This window comes from Epinephelus lanceolatus, chromosome 12, assembly GCF_041903045.1.
Source record: "Epinephelus lanceolatus isolate andai-2023 chromosome 12, ASM4190304v1, whole genome shotgun sequence".
NCBI lineage: Eukaryota > Metazoa > Chordata > Actinopteri > Perciformes > Serranidae > Epinephelus > Epinephelus lanceolatus.
In genome coordinates, this window is record NC_135745.1 from 34,014,554 (window position 1) to 34,032,093 (window position 17,540).

Sequence of the window (17,540 nt, forward strand, 5' to 3'; positions counted from 1 at the left end):
CTTTGCACCCTTGCACTATCTGTAAATATGCAGGAATACTGTGACAAAAAAAAAAAGAGTCAGAATCAGTAATTAAAAAATAAGCACATGTACTCTGATGAAGTAATTAAAATAGTTACATCAGACTACTTATTGCATTTTTAACATGGTAACTAGTGATCTGAAGCCAAACACATTTCAAAAGAGACCTTCCCAGCACTGATGGCAATGTAGCTGCACCAACCAAATACACTGATAACAGCATATTTTTTATTTGCACATAATAAAATATAAACGACCTCCCTCCACTGCTCCCAAAAACAGTATTACTGTTTGTTACACAAAGAGCGCTTGAGTGGTGGTCAGAAGTCGGAGCTTTTAGGCGAGTCCGTGAACGCAGCATTAGCTCTCAGTGGGAGGGGCTTCAGGCAGGAGGTCATCACAAACATGGCGTGGAGAGGATGTGTAACGAAATGGGCCAAAACAGAGTTCACCAGATGTACAAACACTACTTTACGGAGCTGCAGGTGAGTCGAGCTGAAGCTGCTCGGGTCACAGGGTTTGTTTAAATAAAATGACACTGGCAGGAGTGTGTGTGTGGTGTATGTGTGTGGTGCGTTTGTGTCTCGAGCGGCAGATTACCTAACTGTTCCCACTGTCATTGTACACAGACTGACGGGGCTGGAGATAACTGGATTTAATTTGGTTACAGTGAAACTACACAGACCAGCAGTGTGTTATCTGTCTGTGATGGTGTTTAATAAGCTGAAACTGTTCATGCAGCAAAATGAATGTCCTGTTTTCCTACTGCATAATGTTTACCCTTTAAATGTAACACCTAATGCATAACTAGTTCTGGTTTTGACCAGTAGGAATAGTCAGTGTAAGGTGAGGTCATGGCTCCTAATTTCCTTTAACAGTAACATTATACAATGATAATACAAATACTATTTTGATGAGCAATTGGTTAATGGTGCCATTTTTAATTGCAAAAAAATGCCTAATATTAACATATTTCAGCTTCTTATTTAAGAAGTATTGATGCTTTTCTTTGTCTTATGTGATTGTAAACTACATAAGTTTGAGTTTTAGACTTTAACTCAGACAAAACAGGCATTTGAAGACATCAGCATAGGCTGTAGGTAACTGTGACAGATCACACAAGCATTTGTCACTATTTTTTCATACACCAGGGTTGGTTGGCACACAGCTATTTTGTGGTCTTATGAAGGTCACAGACACAAAAATGTAACATAAAATGTTTGCTTTCTTCACCTGCACTTATCTACTAGGTTATGTCATAACATATGTGAGTCACAACTTAATTGGTGAGGGTGACATTTCAGTTTAATAGCACTGAAACCAAAAAAGTGGTCTGTGGACTAAAGATATCCTATTATAAATACTAAGATAGTGATAGTGGAAAAGTATAGGTTCTAGTTAAAAGTCATAGTCATCAGCTATATTTTGATATAAGATTTTAAAGTCTGTGATGAGTTATTGTCGCTGACTAAAACAGTTTCATGAATAAGTTGGGTCAAATGTGAGCGGAGTTGTTTGGCACATGTGCAGACCAGCTGTAAAAGTAAAAGTTGTAACTGTATTTTATGAGATTAACACACAAAACAATCTATTTATTCTTATTTTTTTATATAATTGTTATGAAAGGTCGATGGATGAAAGTAATTCGGCATCTTTAATGATAAATAGATAAAAAAGGGCAGATGTTCAATTAAATTCATGTGTTCTGGCTCTTGTTTGAATTAAATGTTCACATTTTTTCTCTTGGTTGCTTCATTTTGTTGTAACTACAGCATTTTAACATTGTGCCAACCCTCCCTGTGTTGGGGCTGATTGGCACAATGCACAACATGACTGTAATCACAAATAATCTACTGTTTGAAAACATTTGTGTACACTAAAACACATTTATTTATAGCTGAGATCTTAAGTTTTTATTTGCTGCTGGTTATAATGCTCTAACATAAATTGTGAGCTGGAAATACGGCAGAATGAAAAGTGTGCCAACAAACCCTGGTCTGGGTGTAATAATGAAAATAATATTTAGTTTCAGCCCTACAAAGAGTTAAATCATACATTCTAAGCCTTTTCACTGCAGGGCTGTTGTATTGCTTTGCCTCACTTCACACGGGTGTCCATGTTATTCTATAAGCTATCTGTAAATTAGGTTTTAATACTGTGTCTACTCATTTTTTGGCAGACTCAACCCCCACAACCAACAGAGGTGCGGTTTCCGTCGGGAAGCCAAAAGGTCAGACACAAAGAAAGGAAATGTCACCCAAGAAACAAAAGCCTCACCCTCTGAGGCTGGCACACCAGGTCCCCCACCTCCACCCCCACCTCGACCTCCTCCCAAAGCCCCCAGGCCAACACTTTTCAAACCGCTGATGTTCACAGTGGGGGTAGGTCCCTTTAATTTATCTGCTACAATGAGAACAATGCATGCAGCGCTGAGGTTTGGGACAGTATGGTGCCGTTGGTTGTTGTCTGACTCCATGTCAGTTTACAGGCTGCTCCTTTGGCGCCGCAGCCATTCTGCAGTATGAGAGCCTGAAGTCACGAGTTCAAACTGCAAGAGATGAAGAGGAGTCGGAAAAGCTGTTACAGGTGAGGTTTTACAGCTGGCTGTCTCCTCCCTTGCTGTCAACATAAAACCATTGTTACAGTGATCCAGTGAACCATTCATATGTTCCCAGGGGTCTAAAGACATGGCGTACTGGCATGACTGGTGGAACCAGCTGTCAAGCTTCCAGCGACAGGTCATCCTCCTCATGTCCACGGTGGATGACTTCTGGAGCAGCCTCACAGAGGGACAAAGGACTGTCACCGGTAACTTATTCTGCAGACCCATGCTCATTTTGTCGCTGTGTTTCTTCAGATGGCTTCACACACTTCCTTATTACTGTTTTCCAGGCATCATCGCAGTGAATGCTGTCGTCCTGTGCTGCTGGCGGATCCCCTCAATGCAGAGAAGCATGATTAAGTACTTTACGTCCAACCCAGCCTCCAGTGAGTGTGCATGTTCTTTAAATAAATAATAATTTCATGAATGAGACCCAGTGATTTTCCTCCATGTGTAAATTTGCAGCTGGATCCACTCGACATATGATCAAATTCTCCATTTTTCTGTCCCCCACCAGAAACTCGGTGCCTTCCCATGGTTCTGTCCTCCTTCAGCCACTACTCCATTATCCACATGGTGGCGAACATGTATGTCCTGTGGACATTCTCATCAGGAATCGTCTCTCTCTTGGGGAGGGAGCAGTTTCTTGCAGTCTATCTGTCTGCTGGTGAGTCAAAGAATCTGATTAGGTTCAGCTTTCAGTGACTACGTTCAAGAGTGATATCTCAGTCCTTATGTGTATTTTCAGGTGTGATTTCCACTATGGTCAGCTACATGTGTAAAACTGCCACTGGGCGACTTCATCCATCATTAGGAGCGGTAAGATATTTGCTACAATCTTCATACAGCTTAATGACAGAAGTGCAGTAGTCCTAATGTTCCCACCTGTCTGTGTTTGATCCACAGTCAGGTGCCGTCATGGCGGTGCTGGCCGCAGTCTGTGCGAAGGTGCCAGAGGCCAAACTTGGCATAATCTTCCTCCCCATGATCACCTTCACAGCAGGAACTGTAAGTGATGCACAGTATATACATCAAGGTGTGTGTGTGTTTGTGTGCACTTCCTGCCTTGTTATGTAGAAACACACCTCTAAAGTGTAAGGTGAATTAAATAGTTTGGTAATTCATACATGTCACACGTTATGACATTGTCGTGTTGTGTTTTCGCTGCAGGAAAGAGATGTAAATCTGTGCATGAGCGAAACCGACAAAGTGTTTGAGTGAATGTGTAAGTATGCATGTCTGAATGCATGGTAGTGAGAAAGTTGTTGTTGGTTTAGTGTTTAGTGCAGCACATTGTGTGTAACGTCAGGTTCCTGTCATTGGTCTGCCTTTAGGCTCTGAAAGCGCTCGTTGCCGTAGATACAGCAGGACTCATACTGGGATGGCGGCTGTTTGACCATGCGGCTCACCTTGGAGGAGCTCTCTTTGGAGTGTGAGTGGCCAATGTTCCTTTACATTAAAAAGAATAATTGAGTGTATTTATGGCTTTCGTAAACAACGAAGATGCAGAAACTCTATGGATAATGTATAAATGATGGGCGACAGCCAATAATACACACATACAAGTGTTTTAACCCTTTAAGAGCTGAGCAAATTGACCTGATTCCTTTAAAGAACGCAAGACAAAGGCAATGAGCAACTTAACAAGAAATAACAAATGATCTTTGTAATAAATTATTTTCTGTAATGAATTTTAAAAATACAATTATAACAGTTATAAATACATTTTTGGGGGGTATTTTTTCCTATTTTTATTTTTAATTTTCAAATAATTTCCCCCCTCTCTTTCTTTTCTTTCTCAGGTTATTTCTTGTCATGTTTTACTGTTTTTTTTGCAATTTTCAGGACATTTCTCGCCAAGTTGCTCATTGCCTTTCAGCATTCTTTCAAAAGAATCCAAATCAGTTTGCTCATGCTTCAAAGGTTTAAATGCTTGTGAAAGGCGTCTGAATGCAGCACAAGAAAACTGATGTCACTCCAGGTTTTAAAGGGTTAAACTGGAGAAGAATGTTCTCAAGTCTTACTTTTATCCTCAAAATACATCAGATGCAGGGCTGTGTATTTGCAAGAATTTGACGATATGATTACCTCTCACAATACAGGGGAGACAATTAAGTATATTGCCGTACTGCAGGCAAGGTGATATATTGCGATTTAAAAAAAAATTAACTTTAGGAAAAATGTCATAGTATAGACAACACACCACTATATGCATTAACAGTTAACTTAATATGCAATCAGAACAGTGGGATCTGCATTTGGATTTGTCACAGTCCGTGTAACATCTAACATCACAGCACTACTTTTTGAAGAAGTTACATTTACCTATATCAGTAAAAAAAAAAAATTGTAAACAATGAAAAATCAAAGCAGTGTCTTTTAGAAAAGATACAGTATCACAAAACATAAACTGGGATACTCAAGTGTATTGATATTTTCTTACACCTCTAATCAGATGCAGTTAATGTGGTAGAAAGTTTGGCAATCAGCCCAAATTGTAAGAAATGCTGTGAAAAAGTTTAATCTCCTTGTAGCTGAGGTTCAGTAGGGCTGCAAGTAACAATTATTTGTAATATCAAATAATCTATTGACTATTTTCTTGATTAATGGATTAGTTGTTGGGTCTATAAAATGTCAGAGAATGGTGAAAATGTGTTTCCCAAGCAGGTGAGAAAACAATCTCATCACAAGGTTCATTTATTAGCTGTTCTGGAGCTTTCGATCACATGATTTTCATCAGCAGGTGGAGTTAAAAGCTGAGGTTTGAAGTCTTTTAATTGCTCAGAAAGAAAGGAAATTTGAAGATCTAAAATTAATTACAACTTTTGGAAACTCCTGTTAGTCTTGAAATTCGATCAAAAGGTCCAGAACTGCTACAAGGTGAACTTTGCAGTTCGATTTTTTTTCTCAATAGTGTGCTTTTAGTTTGACAAAATAATATTAACACAGAGTCCACTACTGGCTTTTTCAGAATCTTTCAAACACATCTTACCGTCTTCATCAGCAGATGCACAGTTAATGGCTCAGTGGTCATCAGGCAAACCAAGAGTACAATTAGGTCGTAACAGCTGATGAAGACGCTCACAGTTATGAAACAATCATTGTAACAAAAACTATTCACTGTGATAAGACTACTGGATGATTTTACACTTATTATTGTAGCTGGAACTTCAGCTTATGCTACTCATAGTGGTGTAAATCTTTTTAAAGAATGTTGTAGTGGATTATTTTGTGGTTTGGCATCATCCTGTCCTGCAGTCAGTACACTTTAACCATCTCTGTGTATCTTGTCCTACAGATGGTATGTAGCATATGGTCACAAACTGATTTGGAGGAAGAGGGAGCCTCTTGTGAAGATGTGGCATGACATGCGTTCGCCAGGTGGACCAGGTGGATCCAAGCCAGGAGGTGGCCCTGGGGTCAGTGGTGGCAATGGTGGACCTGGACCACATTAAGACTCATTAAGACACATTAAAGTCTCTCAGACCACTCTTGAAAGAATTGGAGTCCAAAGTTACCCCAGAATATGCAAGGACGAGTGGGGCGGGTTTTATTGTTTATTAATAAATATAGTTTTTCATTCAGGGTTAGTATTGAGCATAAGTTGATTTAATGGTATGTAGACCTGAATTTTGAAAAACCAGTCAGACCTCACACCTGGTGTTGTGATCCAGATGTTTACTGTGAAGACTGATGAGATCTGCTGCCCTACAAGTAACTCCTACAAGCTACACAATGAAATATCGCTCTCCTACCTCTTATTAATCTGAAGATGTTTCGTCTTCAGCCGTCATGTTGGCTTATTCCTGTTCATATTATTGAAAGCAACTGTGGAAGACTGGGCAGAGATTGGATATATTGCTGAACTTTATGTAACTGTGGGATCTACTTTTGTTGCTATTAAAACTGGAGTTTTAACAATCAGTTATTTATGCATTTATATTTTTGTTCAGTGAGAAGTGGATATGTCTGTATTGAAACAAGAACTTACCTCATGAGTTTCGTCAACCTTCTTCTACACACTGGTGACACTGTTTATGTCAGATATAAGAAGCATCAGTATGTCTGTAACTCTGCTGGGAAGCCCTGAAAACTAAAGACGGCACTTGCACCACCCGCTCATGGATTTGGCACCATCATTTGATTCTTCAATCATTCAGTACATCTCAGGATCTGCACATCTGTTCACCTGTTTCTGGACTTAACTCTTATTAAAGGGAGACTTTGAAGATTTTCAACCTGCTTTGTATCATAACAATGTGACTGTTACAAGTTACGTCAAACTTCCCTCCATCTTGTCAGAGCCCAGATCTCACCACTTGCCAGTGAAATGAGTCATCCAGCAGATATTAACTGGCTCTTGGGCTGTTGCTCAAACTAGATTGTACTTTGTCGTTTCTGAACGCCAGCAAAACCAGGAAGTGTGTTGGGGGTCGAAGGCAATTTTTGTAGTGGCCAAACAGTGGAATTACAGCCATCATGTGATGCCCTGTGGCCCAAGAAAGACAGCCTAGGTGCAATGACTCATTTCGCTATCAGAATATGATCAGTTTGGTTCGATAATATTAGACAAAGTCTAGAAGCGCCGCACAATTGAGTCTCTAGTGCAGTGGTTCTCAACTGGTGGGTCATGGGTCCATTCTGAATGGTCTGCAAGTCACTTGTGAATGTGTCAAGTTTGTAAAAAAGAACACACTTTATTTTGATGTACAGTGAATTTCCAGCACAGAAGTTTTATTTTGAAGTGCCATTTCCTGCTATAGAGTGAGTGACTACTTAACAGAGACAGCAAACTAGCTCAACAACATGGCCAAATGCAAGTATGACACTGAATGTATTAAACTATGTGGACCTTGAACTAATGACTAAGGAGCAATCTGGACCCTGTGGCTGGACCAGTTGGGAACCACTGCTTTAGTGCGCCTGCTCTAAGGGCCATACTGTGTGGAAACAGTCCTGATCAACCCAGATGTATTATAACACCTAGATACCAGATCCCATGATGGCGATTACTCATACCAACATGTGGCCCACTGACTATGTGCAGTTGTGTTTCTGCCTGCAAGTTGCTGCTTGGCTCATTGACTCTTCATTGTGACATCATGGATTTTTAAAATTGCTTTTCTTAGCTCCAGGAAAGTTATACAAATGTAACCCCTCAATGGATCAAAAATTCCTAATAGAAAGATAGAAAGACAGCAACTCGAATTACGTCACCCACCAGCTGGATTGTTTATTGGTCTGGTACAGCGCAGTGCATTCTGGTAGTGGTAGTTGTTTACCTCTTGAGCAAAAGCGAACACCACAGCCCATGTTCTCTGTTTTCTCTGGTTATATAGTACCGATTTCAATAGCATCTTCGTCTTCCTACAGCATAGTAGCCCAGTTTTATGAAAAGGCCATGTTTCCAGCAGTGAAATACTTCTTTAACAGATAACGTAATTATGAATTCATCCACAGATTGTTCAGAGAAAAGGTGTTGGCTTTATTTAACTGAATCACATGATACAGTCTTACAAGCTTGACACCTGTACACACATTGTTAAATAAAAAAAAGATTGTCTGCGCATGCATAGTACTGCACATAAAGCTTATGTTAGAATGTAATAATACCTGCAATAATTCTGCTTTATTCGCACTTTGGTGGGGACTCCTTTTTTGGCCAACTTCCAACAGTTATTTTAAGGTTGTAGGGACTGTACACAAGCCCACCAGAGAAATGACACGTTCTATACACAACCAAAATTTAAGAGGCACAACATCACAGTTACAAACAAGGCAAAATGTCAAAGACTGACACCTGCTGGCTATAAAACAACAGCACTACAATCCATTGAGAGTTCATACTGACAGAAAGGCAGCTTTGGTAACAAATACAGATTACCTTATCAAATATGGACATTTCATGAAACTGGGCCTTGTGTAGAGCAGTCTGATTGTCCAGAAAAGTCCATGATAGTCGTGCAGATGCCACGGTCAAACTGAAAAACAGAGATGAAAAGAGGAAAACACTAAGCAAGTAAACTTAAAGCAAACAAAAAAATGTGTCTGTGAAATTGAGCTTTAGTGTCAATCTAATCCTGAGCCCACACAAGTGATGTGTTATCCATCAAACACAGACTTACCAGGCTGTCACTTGAGTCTGTCATCTTTCAGTCCAAAACAGTCAGCACTGTGGCAGCACCTCAGCCTCTACTCTTGTGGTTAGCATAGCTGGGGAAGCCAAACTGGGAGACCATCAGGTTGGAGAAGCAAAGCGGCATGAGACCATAAATCTGTGTCAGCCTGTTGAGACAGTAGGATCTCTGAAGGAGGTGTTCAGGACGATGCCACATACCCTGGTACCCACTACTGGCGTCCTTTTCCAGGTTGCGCATGTCCACAGGTTTGACAAAGACCCCAGAGGGTTTGTTAATACTGCCTGTGGAGTGTTTCCTTAAATATAGTGCTACGGCAAAGTTCGTAGCAATGTCGTCACAATTCTGTGTTTCATCCACCAGCGCGTGCACAGCTTGAGGTTGGTCCTGGAAGAGCTGCAGGTAGCGGCGGTGGAAGAAGGCAGCGCCAATTAAAACCATGGAGTATCTGCAGTGAGTGGATCAAGATAGAAGTATTAAAAAACAGCCCTTCACATCAAAGTAAAACCAAGACAGACAAGCAGCATGTGTGATACATTTGATGTGGAGATTTACAAAATTATGACAAAGCTCAACTTACTTGTCACCTCCTGCTGTTTCTGGGTCCTGCAGTTCAAAGCTGCCGTAACTGTACACTCCTCCTGGTGTTGAGACGTGTTTCCTTGGGACGAACCCGACAATCTGATCTGGAAATTGCTGCAAAACAGAACAGAACAACTTATGCTGTCTTGGATGGTGCTGTACCACATGATGCTGATATGTTTTTTTATTGACATAATCAATTATCAAGTTAAACCCGAATGTAATTTAGACACAATATGTTAATCACTGTCATTGTATTACCTTCCAGACAGAGAAAGCAAAACTGATGTCAGGCACGCTGACCAGGGTGTCATCATCCAGCATCAGCACAGCTACGGATCAAAGCACAAATCAAACTACAATACTTTTTTTTTTAAACAGACAAAACACATAGGTTTAAATATACATTTTTAAAAGCACTAAGTCAAAGCATATACAATATGCAAGCTGACAGATATACTCACCATCAGTATCAATCTCAGGGAATGGCTGCAGTCTGTTGCGCATTAGATTGCTCGCCTGCTCCTTGAAGACCACAGGCACCGGATGAGGCCCCAAAGAGTTCCATAACTTCAGGGGTGTCTGCTCCCTAATGTTGTTCCACACTATGATAATCTGCTGAAGATGAGGCACTCCCTGGTAATGGTTTAAGAGTTTGAGCAAAATGTCTGTGCGGTTGTAAGTCTGGATGATGACAGTGAACCTCTGCTCCTCCACTGTGTTGTCGTCACGGTGGACCTGCGCAGGATTCTCCTTTTGTGATGCTGCCCTGCGTAGCACCCCCAGGACTCCGACACCTCTTTGGTCGTCAGCAGGGGGCAGCAGAGTGGTCAAAGCTGCACCAACCAGGAGCAGCAGCAGGATTGGCCACACCAAATAGGCTCGTCTGAGGCCCATGCCACATCTGGGGACCCTGAACCACAGAGGCAGGACATCCTATTAGGATATACTCCAGGTTTTGTGACTCCCCATTAGGATATCCCAGAACACCAATATTTAAAATAGATTTCCGTAGGGACTGTTCGTAATTCATGAAGCAGGGGGAAGGGACATCATGCCAAAAATACACTGTTTGCACGACATAACCAGATCCTGTACAAAACAAGTTCTGCACACCTGCATGCATGATAACAGCGAAAAACCAAGCCTTTTTTCAATGCCAGGATTTTGTTTTCAACTTCAAACCTTTAACTTTTAAACATCAAAGGGAAGGTTTTTAAAATCTAATAACGTTGACCATGCCAAGTGGCTCCCCGAGGGGAAATTGTGATTTGTTACAGTCGCTCTGATGTAAAGAATAGAGAATTATAATAAGTAAGAGTGAGAGTATGTAACAGAAATATGTAAATATAAAGCAATGAAAATGAAAATTAGAATGTGCATCATGCTACAGTGTTTAACACTTAAGATACTGAAAATAAAATATATATTGTCACAGTGCTGAGGCTGTAAGTGTGAAATTTAAGTACAATATACCTCAGTAGAATAAAAAAAGAATAGAATAAGAGTAAACATAAGAAATTATCTGCATGATGAAGTCGTATCCTGAAAAATATTGCACAGTTGATTGCAGCAGTTACATTATTGCACCAAATAGATAATTATAAATGCAGTAGATTTGTGTAGTCTTTTTAAGTTTTGCTGGTTTTGTGTGCTAGGACAGGTCGCTGATATGCGCCCATATTCTGCTGAAGTGCACAACTTGTGTGATGATATAGCGATATGTAAGGGAGATTTGCATTTTGCTTAAGAAATTAGCAGTTTATTTTGGTGATAACTCTCACTCCTGTGCTGTGTGCTTGTTGTACTGGCTTAAAATAAGAAATATGGTTATTTATGGTGGTGGGAGGGTCATGCATTTCCCCCCAGTCACTCAGGGAGGCTCATGAAAAAATATAAATAGCTTTGGGAAGGGTCAAGAAAAAATACAAACAAATAAAGCATGAAGTCACACCCCAGCCACACCCCTCCACTGTTAAGTAAAGAACAGTCCCTTAGGGTGGATTAGACACATGCTATGAAACAGGGAAGCATGGCTTTACACATAACTGTGATTTCTTTTGGTGTAAACACTTTAAGTGGACACACTGGGGTCCATCAGAAAGTGATTAGATGTGTTACCACACTGAGGTGAAAGCTGTTGCTGATTAAAGGGGGTCAACATCTGGAGACAGCCCCAAAAAAATCAGTAGGTTTAATTTCTTTAATTGAATCCCAGATTAAATGTCCTTTACGGGGACCCTGATCCCTGCCTACACCACTGCACATACTGCATTTGTCATGCAAGCACATCAAATTAGATATTAGCTGAACACAAATGCCTCATTGTATATGAAACCACTTCATGTTCAACATCCAGACATCTCAAGCAAGTATTATTTCTGTAGGTCAGCATAACGCCACACCTTGAGTTTAACCAACGGCCACATGATAGAGCTATTTAGTTGCATTAAACGCATTAGAGAAAATGTTGTATTTCTGTCTATAAGTCAAAACTCACCTCATTTTGTTGACACTGCTCACAGTCCGTTTGCTTTACGTGGTCGCCATGTTGACTGTTACCAAAGAGCCTTAAAATGAAAGAGCTGTAACATTAGCTACGTAGCCTGACTAACGGTTACAGCTCAAAAATAAATAAATAAACGTTTGTATTGTAAGAAAAGCTGCAAGTTGGCAACTGCTTGAAAATGCGATTAATTTAACTTTTATGTACACATTTTCTACGATATGGTGTCGTGCGTCAGTTTTTACCACATATTTCGTACCGTTTGGAAACAGACGCCATCTTTGTTGGGGTAAGCTAACTGGTTAGCCATAGGCTTCAATGTCGCGTCGTGTGGTTTTCCGTTGGAGGCACATCTCCACCCACTCCAGAGATGCTAACGCCGTTGGGAAGAGGCACAAACAAAACTTCGGCAGTAAAACTTCATAAAATCTGATGTAATTGCTCACGAGGAAACCCCAGCTACGCGTCCTTAGTGTTGCAGCACCGGAATAATTTGTAACAGGTATGTATTTTTATCACAAAGTAACGTTAGGCAGCTATTCGCAAGGTAAACATGTGCAGCTGTTTTTCAATAACACGCAGGGACATAGACTTTCCCTCGATTCCTTCGATAGTGATAACACGTTTTTGTGATCCAGGTTGCTCAAGAGGAACATGACCTTTGCACCGGTGAAGCTGAGCTGTCCTACAGTCCCACTGTCCAATGGTCTGCAGATTCCAATATTGGGATTAGGTGCGTCTCATGAAAAGTGCACAAACACTGAATGATATGTCACTGTTTTTATTTATTTATTTATTCATTACATCAAATTATTTCTTCTAATGGGTCATTGTGGAGGACAAAACCCTGATGGAAAGCATGAATAATATGATTATAATAATATATTGTACATTTTGCAAGTGATTTGAAAAATGTTAAATCAGCTGTGGCAGTTTGGTATTAAAAGCTCAGTCCTTACCTTTCTTTCTTATTTATCTTAGCTGTTCCTAGGACCGCACTCTTCTGGATGTTTACCTGGAATCCACTGGAGCCACTCTCCCAGTTTGGGGGTCACAGCCCCTAGTGCTTTGATTACCACTGGCACCACTGTTGCCTTCACGTCCCACATCTTTTCTCGCTCCTCTTTCAGCCCTTGGTATTTTTCCAGCTTCTTCTGTTCCTTCTTCTTGATGTTGCTGTCGCTCGGGATTGTTTGATCTATCACCACTGCCTTCTTGTGTTGTTTGTCCATTAACATGATGTCCGGTTGGTTAGCCATCACCAGTTTGTCTGGATCTGGAAGTCCCACAGGATCTTAACCACCTCAGGAGGTGTCCTCCATTCTGACCTTGGGACTTCCAGCCCATACTCAATGCAGATGTTCCTCTACACTATGCCAGCCACTTGGTTATGCTGTCCCATGAACACTGTTCCTGCCTGCATCTTACACCCTGCTATTATGTGCTGAACTGTCTCAGGAGCATCTTTGCACAGCCTGCACCTGGGGTCCTGTCTGCTGTGGTAGACCCCTGCTTCTATTGATCTTGTACTTAGTGCCTGTTCCTGCGACGCCATGATTAGTGCTTCTGTCTGTCAGTCAAGCCACTGCAAGGATTTCTTGATGTCGGCTACGTCTTCAATCTGTCAGTGGTACATGCCGTGCAGGGGCTTGTCCTTCCATGAGATATTCACTTAGTAGCTCATCTTTGGGGCCATCTTCCTGATGTATTCCTGGACCTTAGTTGTGTCATCCTGGACAGCAGCTCTGACGCTCAGCAGTCCTCTGCCCCCCTTGATCTGCTTAGTGTACAGTCTGTCTCAGGGTGCTGGACTTGGGACTTCCATGCATTGTGAGAAGTTTCCTTGTCTTGATCCTTCTGTGGGCAGCTTATTATACCAGCAGGTTATCTGATGACTGGCAGGGCGTACGTGTTGATGGCTTAGACCTTGTTCTTTCTGTTCAGCCGACTTTTCAGGACCTGCCTTGCTATGTGTGGGTATTTGGCTGTGACTGACTTCCTTGCGGCCTCCTCATTGTTCCCATTTGCTTGCGGGACCCCAAGGTATATGTAGCTGTCCTGAACATCTGCAATGCTGCCCTCTAGTAGTTCAAACCTCTCGGTCCTGATTGTCTTCTTATCACACTTATCCAGTCCAAATGACACACACATCACCTTTGAATAGATGCTTTTTAACTGTCTGTATTTTCTCTCTACACCAGGCACATCCCATCATGGCGGATACTCTCATGATGCCGTTGTGTATGCACTCACTGAGTGTGGCGTGCACCACATCGACACAGCAAAGCGCTACGGCTGTGAGGAGAAGCTGGGTTACGCGATAAGAGAAAGCGGGATACCACGAAGTGATCTGTGGGTCACCAATAAACTGTGGCCAGGGGACTATGGATACAAAGCTGCAAAGAAGGCTTGCCGGAACTCCTGTTCACAGATGGGGGTGGAATATTTCGGTATGGGTTGTGATTGATGAAGACATGTTAAACAGATATCTGTGTTATCAATGCAGTACTACCTAGGGATGTACAAACTCTCTCTAATATGATTGATCTTTGCTTCTCCATTATTTTGGCATTCTGCATTCCCCAACATTGTATGCAGTTTGTAGTCTTGCGTGAATTCATCACCTCTCCCTTTTTTACAGATCTGTATCTGATGCACTGGCCAGAGTCATTGCGACCTGGTTGCTCCAACAGGGAGGTGAGAGCTGAGACCTGGAGAGCTTTGGAGGAACTCTATAAAGAAGGTACACAACATGAAAGATCATGTTGCAAAGATATGATGTCGATGTTGCAAAGATATGATGATCATGATATATACTGTCACAGAGTGGACATGCCATTGAGCTCTCTCTGTTTGTCACTACAGGGGTGTGCTCTGCTATTGGAGTGAGCAACTTCCTGGTTCGCCACCTGGAAGAGTTAAAGGAAGACTGCAGTGTTGTGCCACATGTTAACCAGGTAAGTTTTTGTTTTCAGAAGTGTTAGACTTAAAAAATCTTAAAAGGCATTAAATTAATTAATCTATAAATAAGATCTTAATTGGTATTACATTATCTTAAATCAGTTTCTAAAAAGTCCTAAAATGCTGAGACATGCATGTAGCTGACGTATTTCTGTCTGAGAAGCCTCAAAAACATGAATGCTGGAGCATACAAATAAAGTGTCTGCACACAGTACCTTGCCTATAATGTATCTTTAAAATGACATACCAGGTGGAGTACCATCCTTTCCAGCAGCCCAATCAGCTGATAAAATACTGTCGTCAGGAGGGAATTGTGTTTGAAGGCTACAGTCCTCTGGCCAAGGGTCAAGCCCTCAGCAACCCAACCGTTCTACAGTTATCAGAAAAATATGGACGCACACCTGCTCAGATCTGCATCCGCTGGAGCATTCAGGTTGGCACATCATTCTTCAGATATTTCCTGCTTTAACGCACATTTCTTTTTACCCATAATGCTTTGGTTTCTCTTCTGTTCCTTAGAATGGAGTTGTCACAATACCGAAATCAATCACAAAGAAGAGGATTCAGGAAAACTGTCAGGTGAGTTGGAAATGCATTTGACAGTCGTTTGCTTGATCATAAAAATGTGTTTAATAATAAATTAAGAAAGATTAATGATATTGCGATTGACCAATCAAGCAGGTATGAAACACAGTAAAAGGTTATCACAAAATTAAAGGTCCAGTGTGTAGGTTTTAGGGGGATATATTTGCAGAAATGCAATATAGTGAAATATATGTTTTTTTAGTATATAATCAGCTGAAAACAAGAATTGTCATGTTCTCATTACCTTAAAATGAGCCTTTTATGTCTGCATAGGGAGCAGGTCCTCATCCACAGAGTCTGCCATTTTGCACTGCCATAGTTCGAATCATCTCTAATGCCACAGTCATTCATGATCTCATTTCACCTGTTTCCTCCTCTTCCTCTCCTCTTTCACACACATACGAAGGTGTTTGGGTTCCAGCTGGAGGAGTCAGACATGGCCGCTTTGGGAAGCTTGCACGATGGAAGACACGTGACTTGGGATCCAACAAACGTGGAGTAAAAATATGTGAGAGGAGTCAGTGTTTATCGTGGACATTTGGTCAGTAATAGATGACTGAAGATATGATCTTGTGATTGTAATAAGATTTTAATTAACGCTTTGTTCATTAGTAGTGCGTCACACTTTGCCTGTAGGGAGACTCTACTACGATGTGAAGTTCATTCATCTCAGCTACCTCTTCTGGAAAAGATGAACAAACAGGCACGTGAACTCAGAAGGACCAAGAAATTCAACAGTACTGTACTTTATATTAATATCTACTTATTTTTGTTTAATAATGCAAGAATGACTGCATGTTACAATCATAGGTTATATAAAAAAATGATTCTCATTCTAAATACTGAAAATTTGCCTCTGTTGAAATAACGCTGTCACACTGAGAATGTGAAGGATTTTTAGGATTTCCTAACTCCTGGATTTACAGGCTTTAACAAAGGACCTGCATTAGATGAGGCTGAGTGGGCAGGGCACTTTAAACATATCCATTCATTGACTCAAAAGGCTGATGTGCAGGTATTATCTTAAGTACTGGTTTGACCCCCACCCAGTATCACTAATCCTGGCACCTCACAGTTTCACTGAGGAACAGCAGGATTTCAGTTTCTCTCCACTTTTTTCTGATGATTCAAAGTCCAGTTTGACTCACATCAGACAACATGTTGATGATGATTTTCAGTCTCTGACTTACCTGCAAGCTGTGTAAAAAAAGCAAATGGTTAAAATATTTCTGTAAAATAAACGAAATAAGAAAGGAAACATATATAGGTACAGCTCATATTACATAATTATACATTAATGGTCTTTTAGAAAGATACCACTTGCAACAAGAAGTCAAATCCACACTCAGACTTGGTATGACCCCAACCATACTGCCCTGGGCCGCAGGTGAGTTCTTACCTTGTAGGTTGCTCTGGATCTGGTCTATTATGCAGAGGTGTGGACTCAAGTCAGACTTGAGTCACAAATTTGATGGCTTTACTCAAACTGACAATAAAAATTAGTCTCCATTAGTCAGTCACTTAAAGGGACTGCACTTGTATAGCTCTTTTCTAGACTTCCGATCACTCAAAGCTCTTTTACACTACATGTCACATTCACCCATTCACACACACACACACTGGTGGCTGAGGCTACCACACATTGTGCCACCTGCTACTCAGTAACCATTCACACGCTTGCACACACAAATGGAACAGTCATCGGGAGCAATTTGGGGTTCAGTAACTTGCCCAGGTAGGTATACTTAAATATTCGGACTGGAGGAGTTGGGGATTGAACCGCCAATCTTTTGATTATCAATTAACAAATATTAAGGCCCTTAAAATGCGTAAGGCCACCCTTGAGTTGAGACTGTTTAATCAACTGCTGTTCACAAGGCCTAGCATGAGCTATCAACCTCAAAGTGGGTTACTGAGGTGCCAATAAATTCAGTTCTGTGGTAGTTTCAAGGTTTGTCGATGTTTAGTATGATTTGAAATCGTTACCATTGACCAATAAAAAAAATGTGGTTGACTTCATCAGTTTTTCATTAACTTGAAACACTGTTGCTTAGGTGTTATTTTATCTTAGGTTTAAATCTGTTGCACCTTTGACCACACCCAGCGCTGATGTCAAGGTGTACTGACCACACCCTAAACAGGAATT

General features: G+C 41.0%; 3 protein-coding genes and 1 pseudogene across 5 annotated transcripts; 2 read left to right on the forward strand and 2 right to left on the reverse strand.

The window, feature by feature from the left end:
• Window positions 1-399: 399 nt before the first annotated feature.
• parla (presenilin associated, rhomboid-like a) lies at window positions 400-6,547 on the forward strand. 2 transcript variants are annotated; one of them, XR_004502933.2, is made up of 11 exons: window positions 400-506; window positions 2,201-2,402; window positions 2,503-2,607; window positions 2,697-2,829; window positions 2,914-3,009; window positions 3,141-3,290; window positions 3,372-3,442; window positions 3,530-3,631; window positions 3,794-3,848; window positions 3,958-4,055; window positions 5,922-5,959. XR_004502933.2 is itself a non-coding variant. In XM_033651235.2 (10 exons), the coding sequence occupies exons 1-10, from the start codon at window positions 427-429 to the stop codon at window positions 6,076-6,078; spliced, it is 1,194 nt and encodes a 397-aa protein (XP_033507126.1). In that variant the 5' UTR covers window positions 400-426; the 3' UTR covers window positions 6,079-6,547. The 2 variants fall into 2 exon arrangements, 1 of the variants encoding a protein (XP_033507126.1); XM_033651235.2 differs by lacking the exon at window positions 3,794-3,848 and having other exon boundaries at window positions 5,922-6,547.
• A 1,533-nt stretch (window positions 6,548-8,080) lies between these two features.
• On the reverse strand, window positions 8,081-12,245 carry extl2 (exostosin-like glycosyltransferase 2). The gene is made up of 7 exons (XM_033651240.2): window positions 12,108-12,245; window positions 11,843-11,912; window positions 9,807-10,255; window positions 9,604-9,674; window positions 9,341-9,456; window positions 8,749-9,208; window positions 8,081-8,604 (listed from the first exon to the last, which is right to left on the reverse strand). The coding sequence occupies exons 2-6, from the start codon at window positions 11,845-11,847 to the stop codon at window positions 8,809-8,811; spliced, it is 1,041 nt and encodes a 346-aa protein (XP_033507131.1). The 5' UTR covers window positions 11,848-11,912; window positions 12,108-12,245; the 3' UTR covers window positions 8,081-8,604; window positions 8,749-8,808.
• Window positions 12,214-17,408, forward strand: LOC117272356 (putative oxidoreductase ZK1290.5). 2 transcript variants are annotated; one of them, XM_033651243.2, is made up of 9 exons: window positions 12,214-12,350; window positions 12,487-12,581; window positions 14,050-14,298; window positions 14,490-14,591; window positions 14,714-14,805; window positions 15,060-15,242; window positions 15,329-15,388; window positions 15,801-15,935; window positions 16,031-17,408. In XM_033651243.2, the coding sequence occupies exons 2-8, from the start codon at window positions 12,503-12,505 to the stop codon at window positions 15,894-15,896; spliced, it is 861 nt and encodes a 286-aa protein (XP_033507134.1). In that variant the 5' UTR covers window positions 12,214-12,350; window positions 12,487-12,502; the 3' UTR covers window positions 15,897-15,935; window positions 16,031-17,408. The 2 variants fall into 2 exon arrangements, with proteins under 2 accessions (XP_033507134.1, XP_033507132.1); XM_033651241.2 differs by having other exon boundaries at window positions 15,801-17,408.
• On the reverse strand, window positions 12,826-13,999 carry LOC144465032 (uncharacterized; annotated as a pseudogene).
• Window positions 17,409-17,540: the final 132 nt, after the last annotated feature.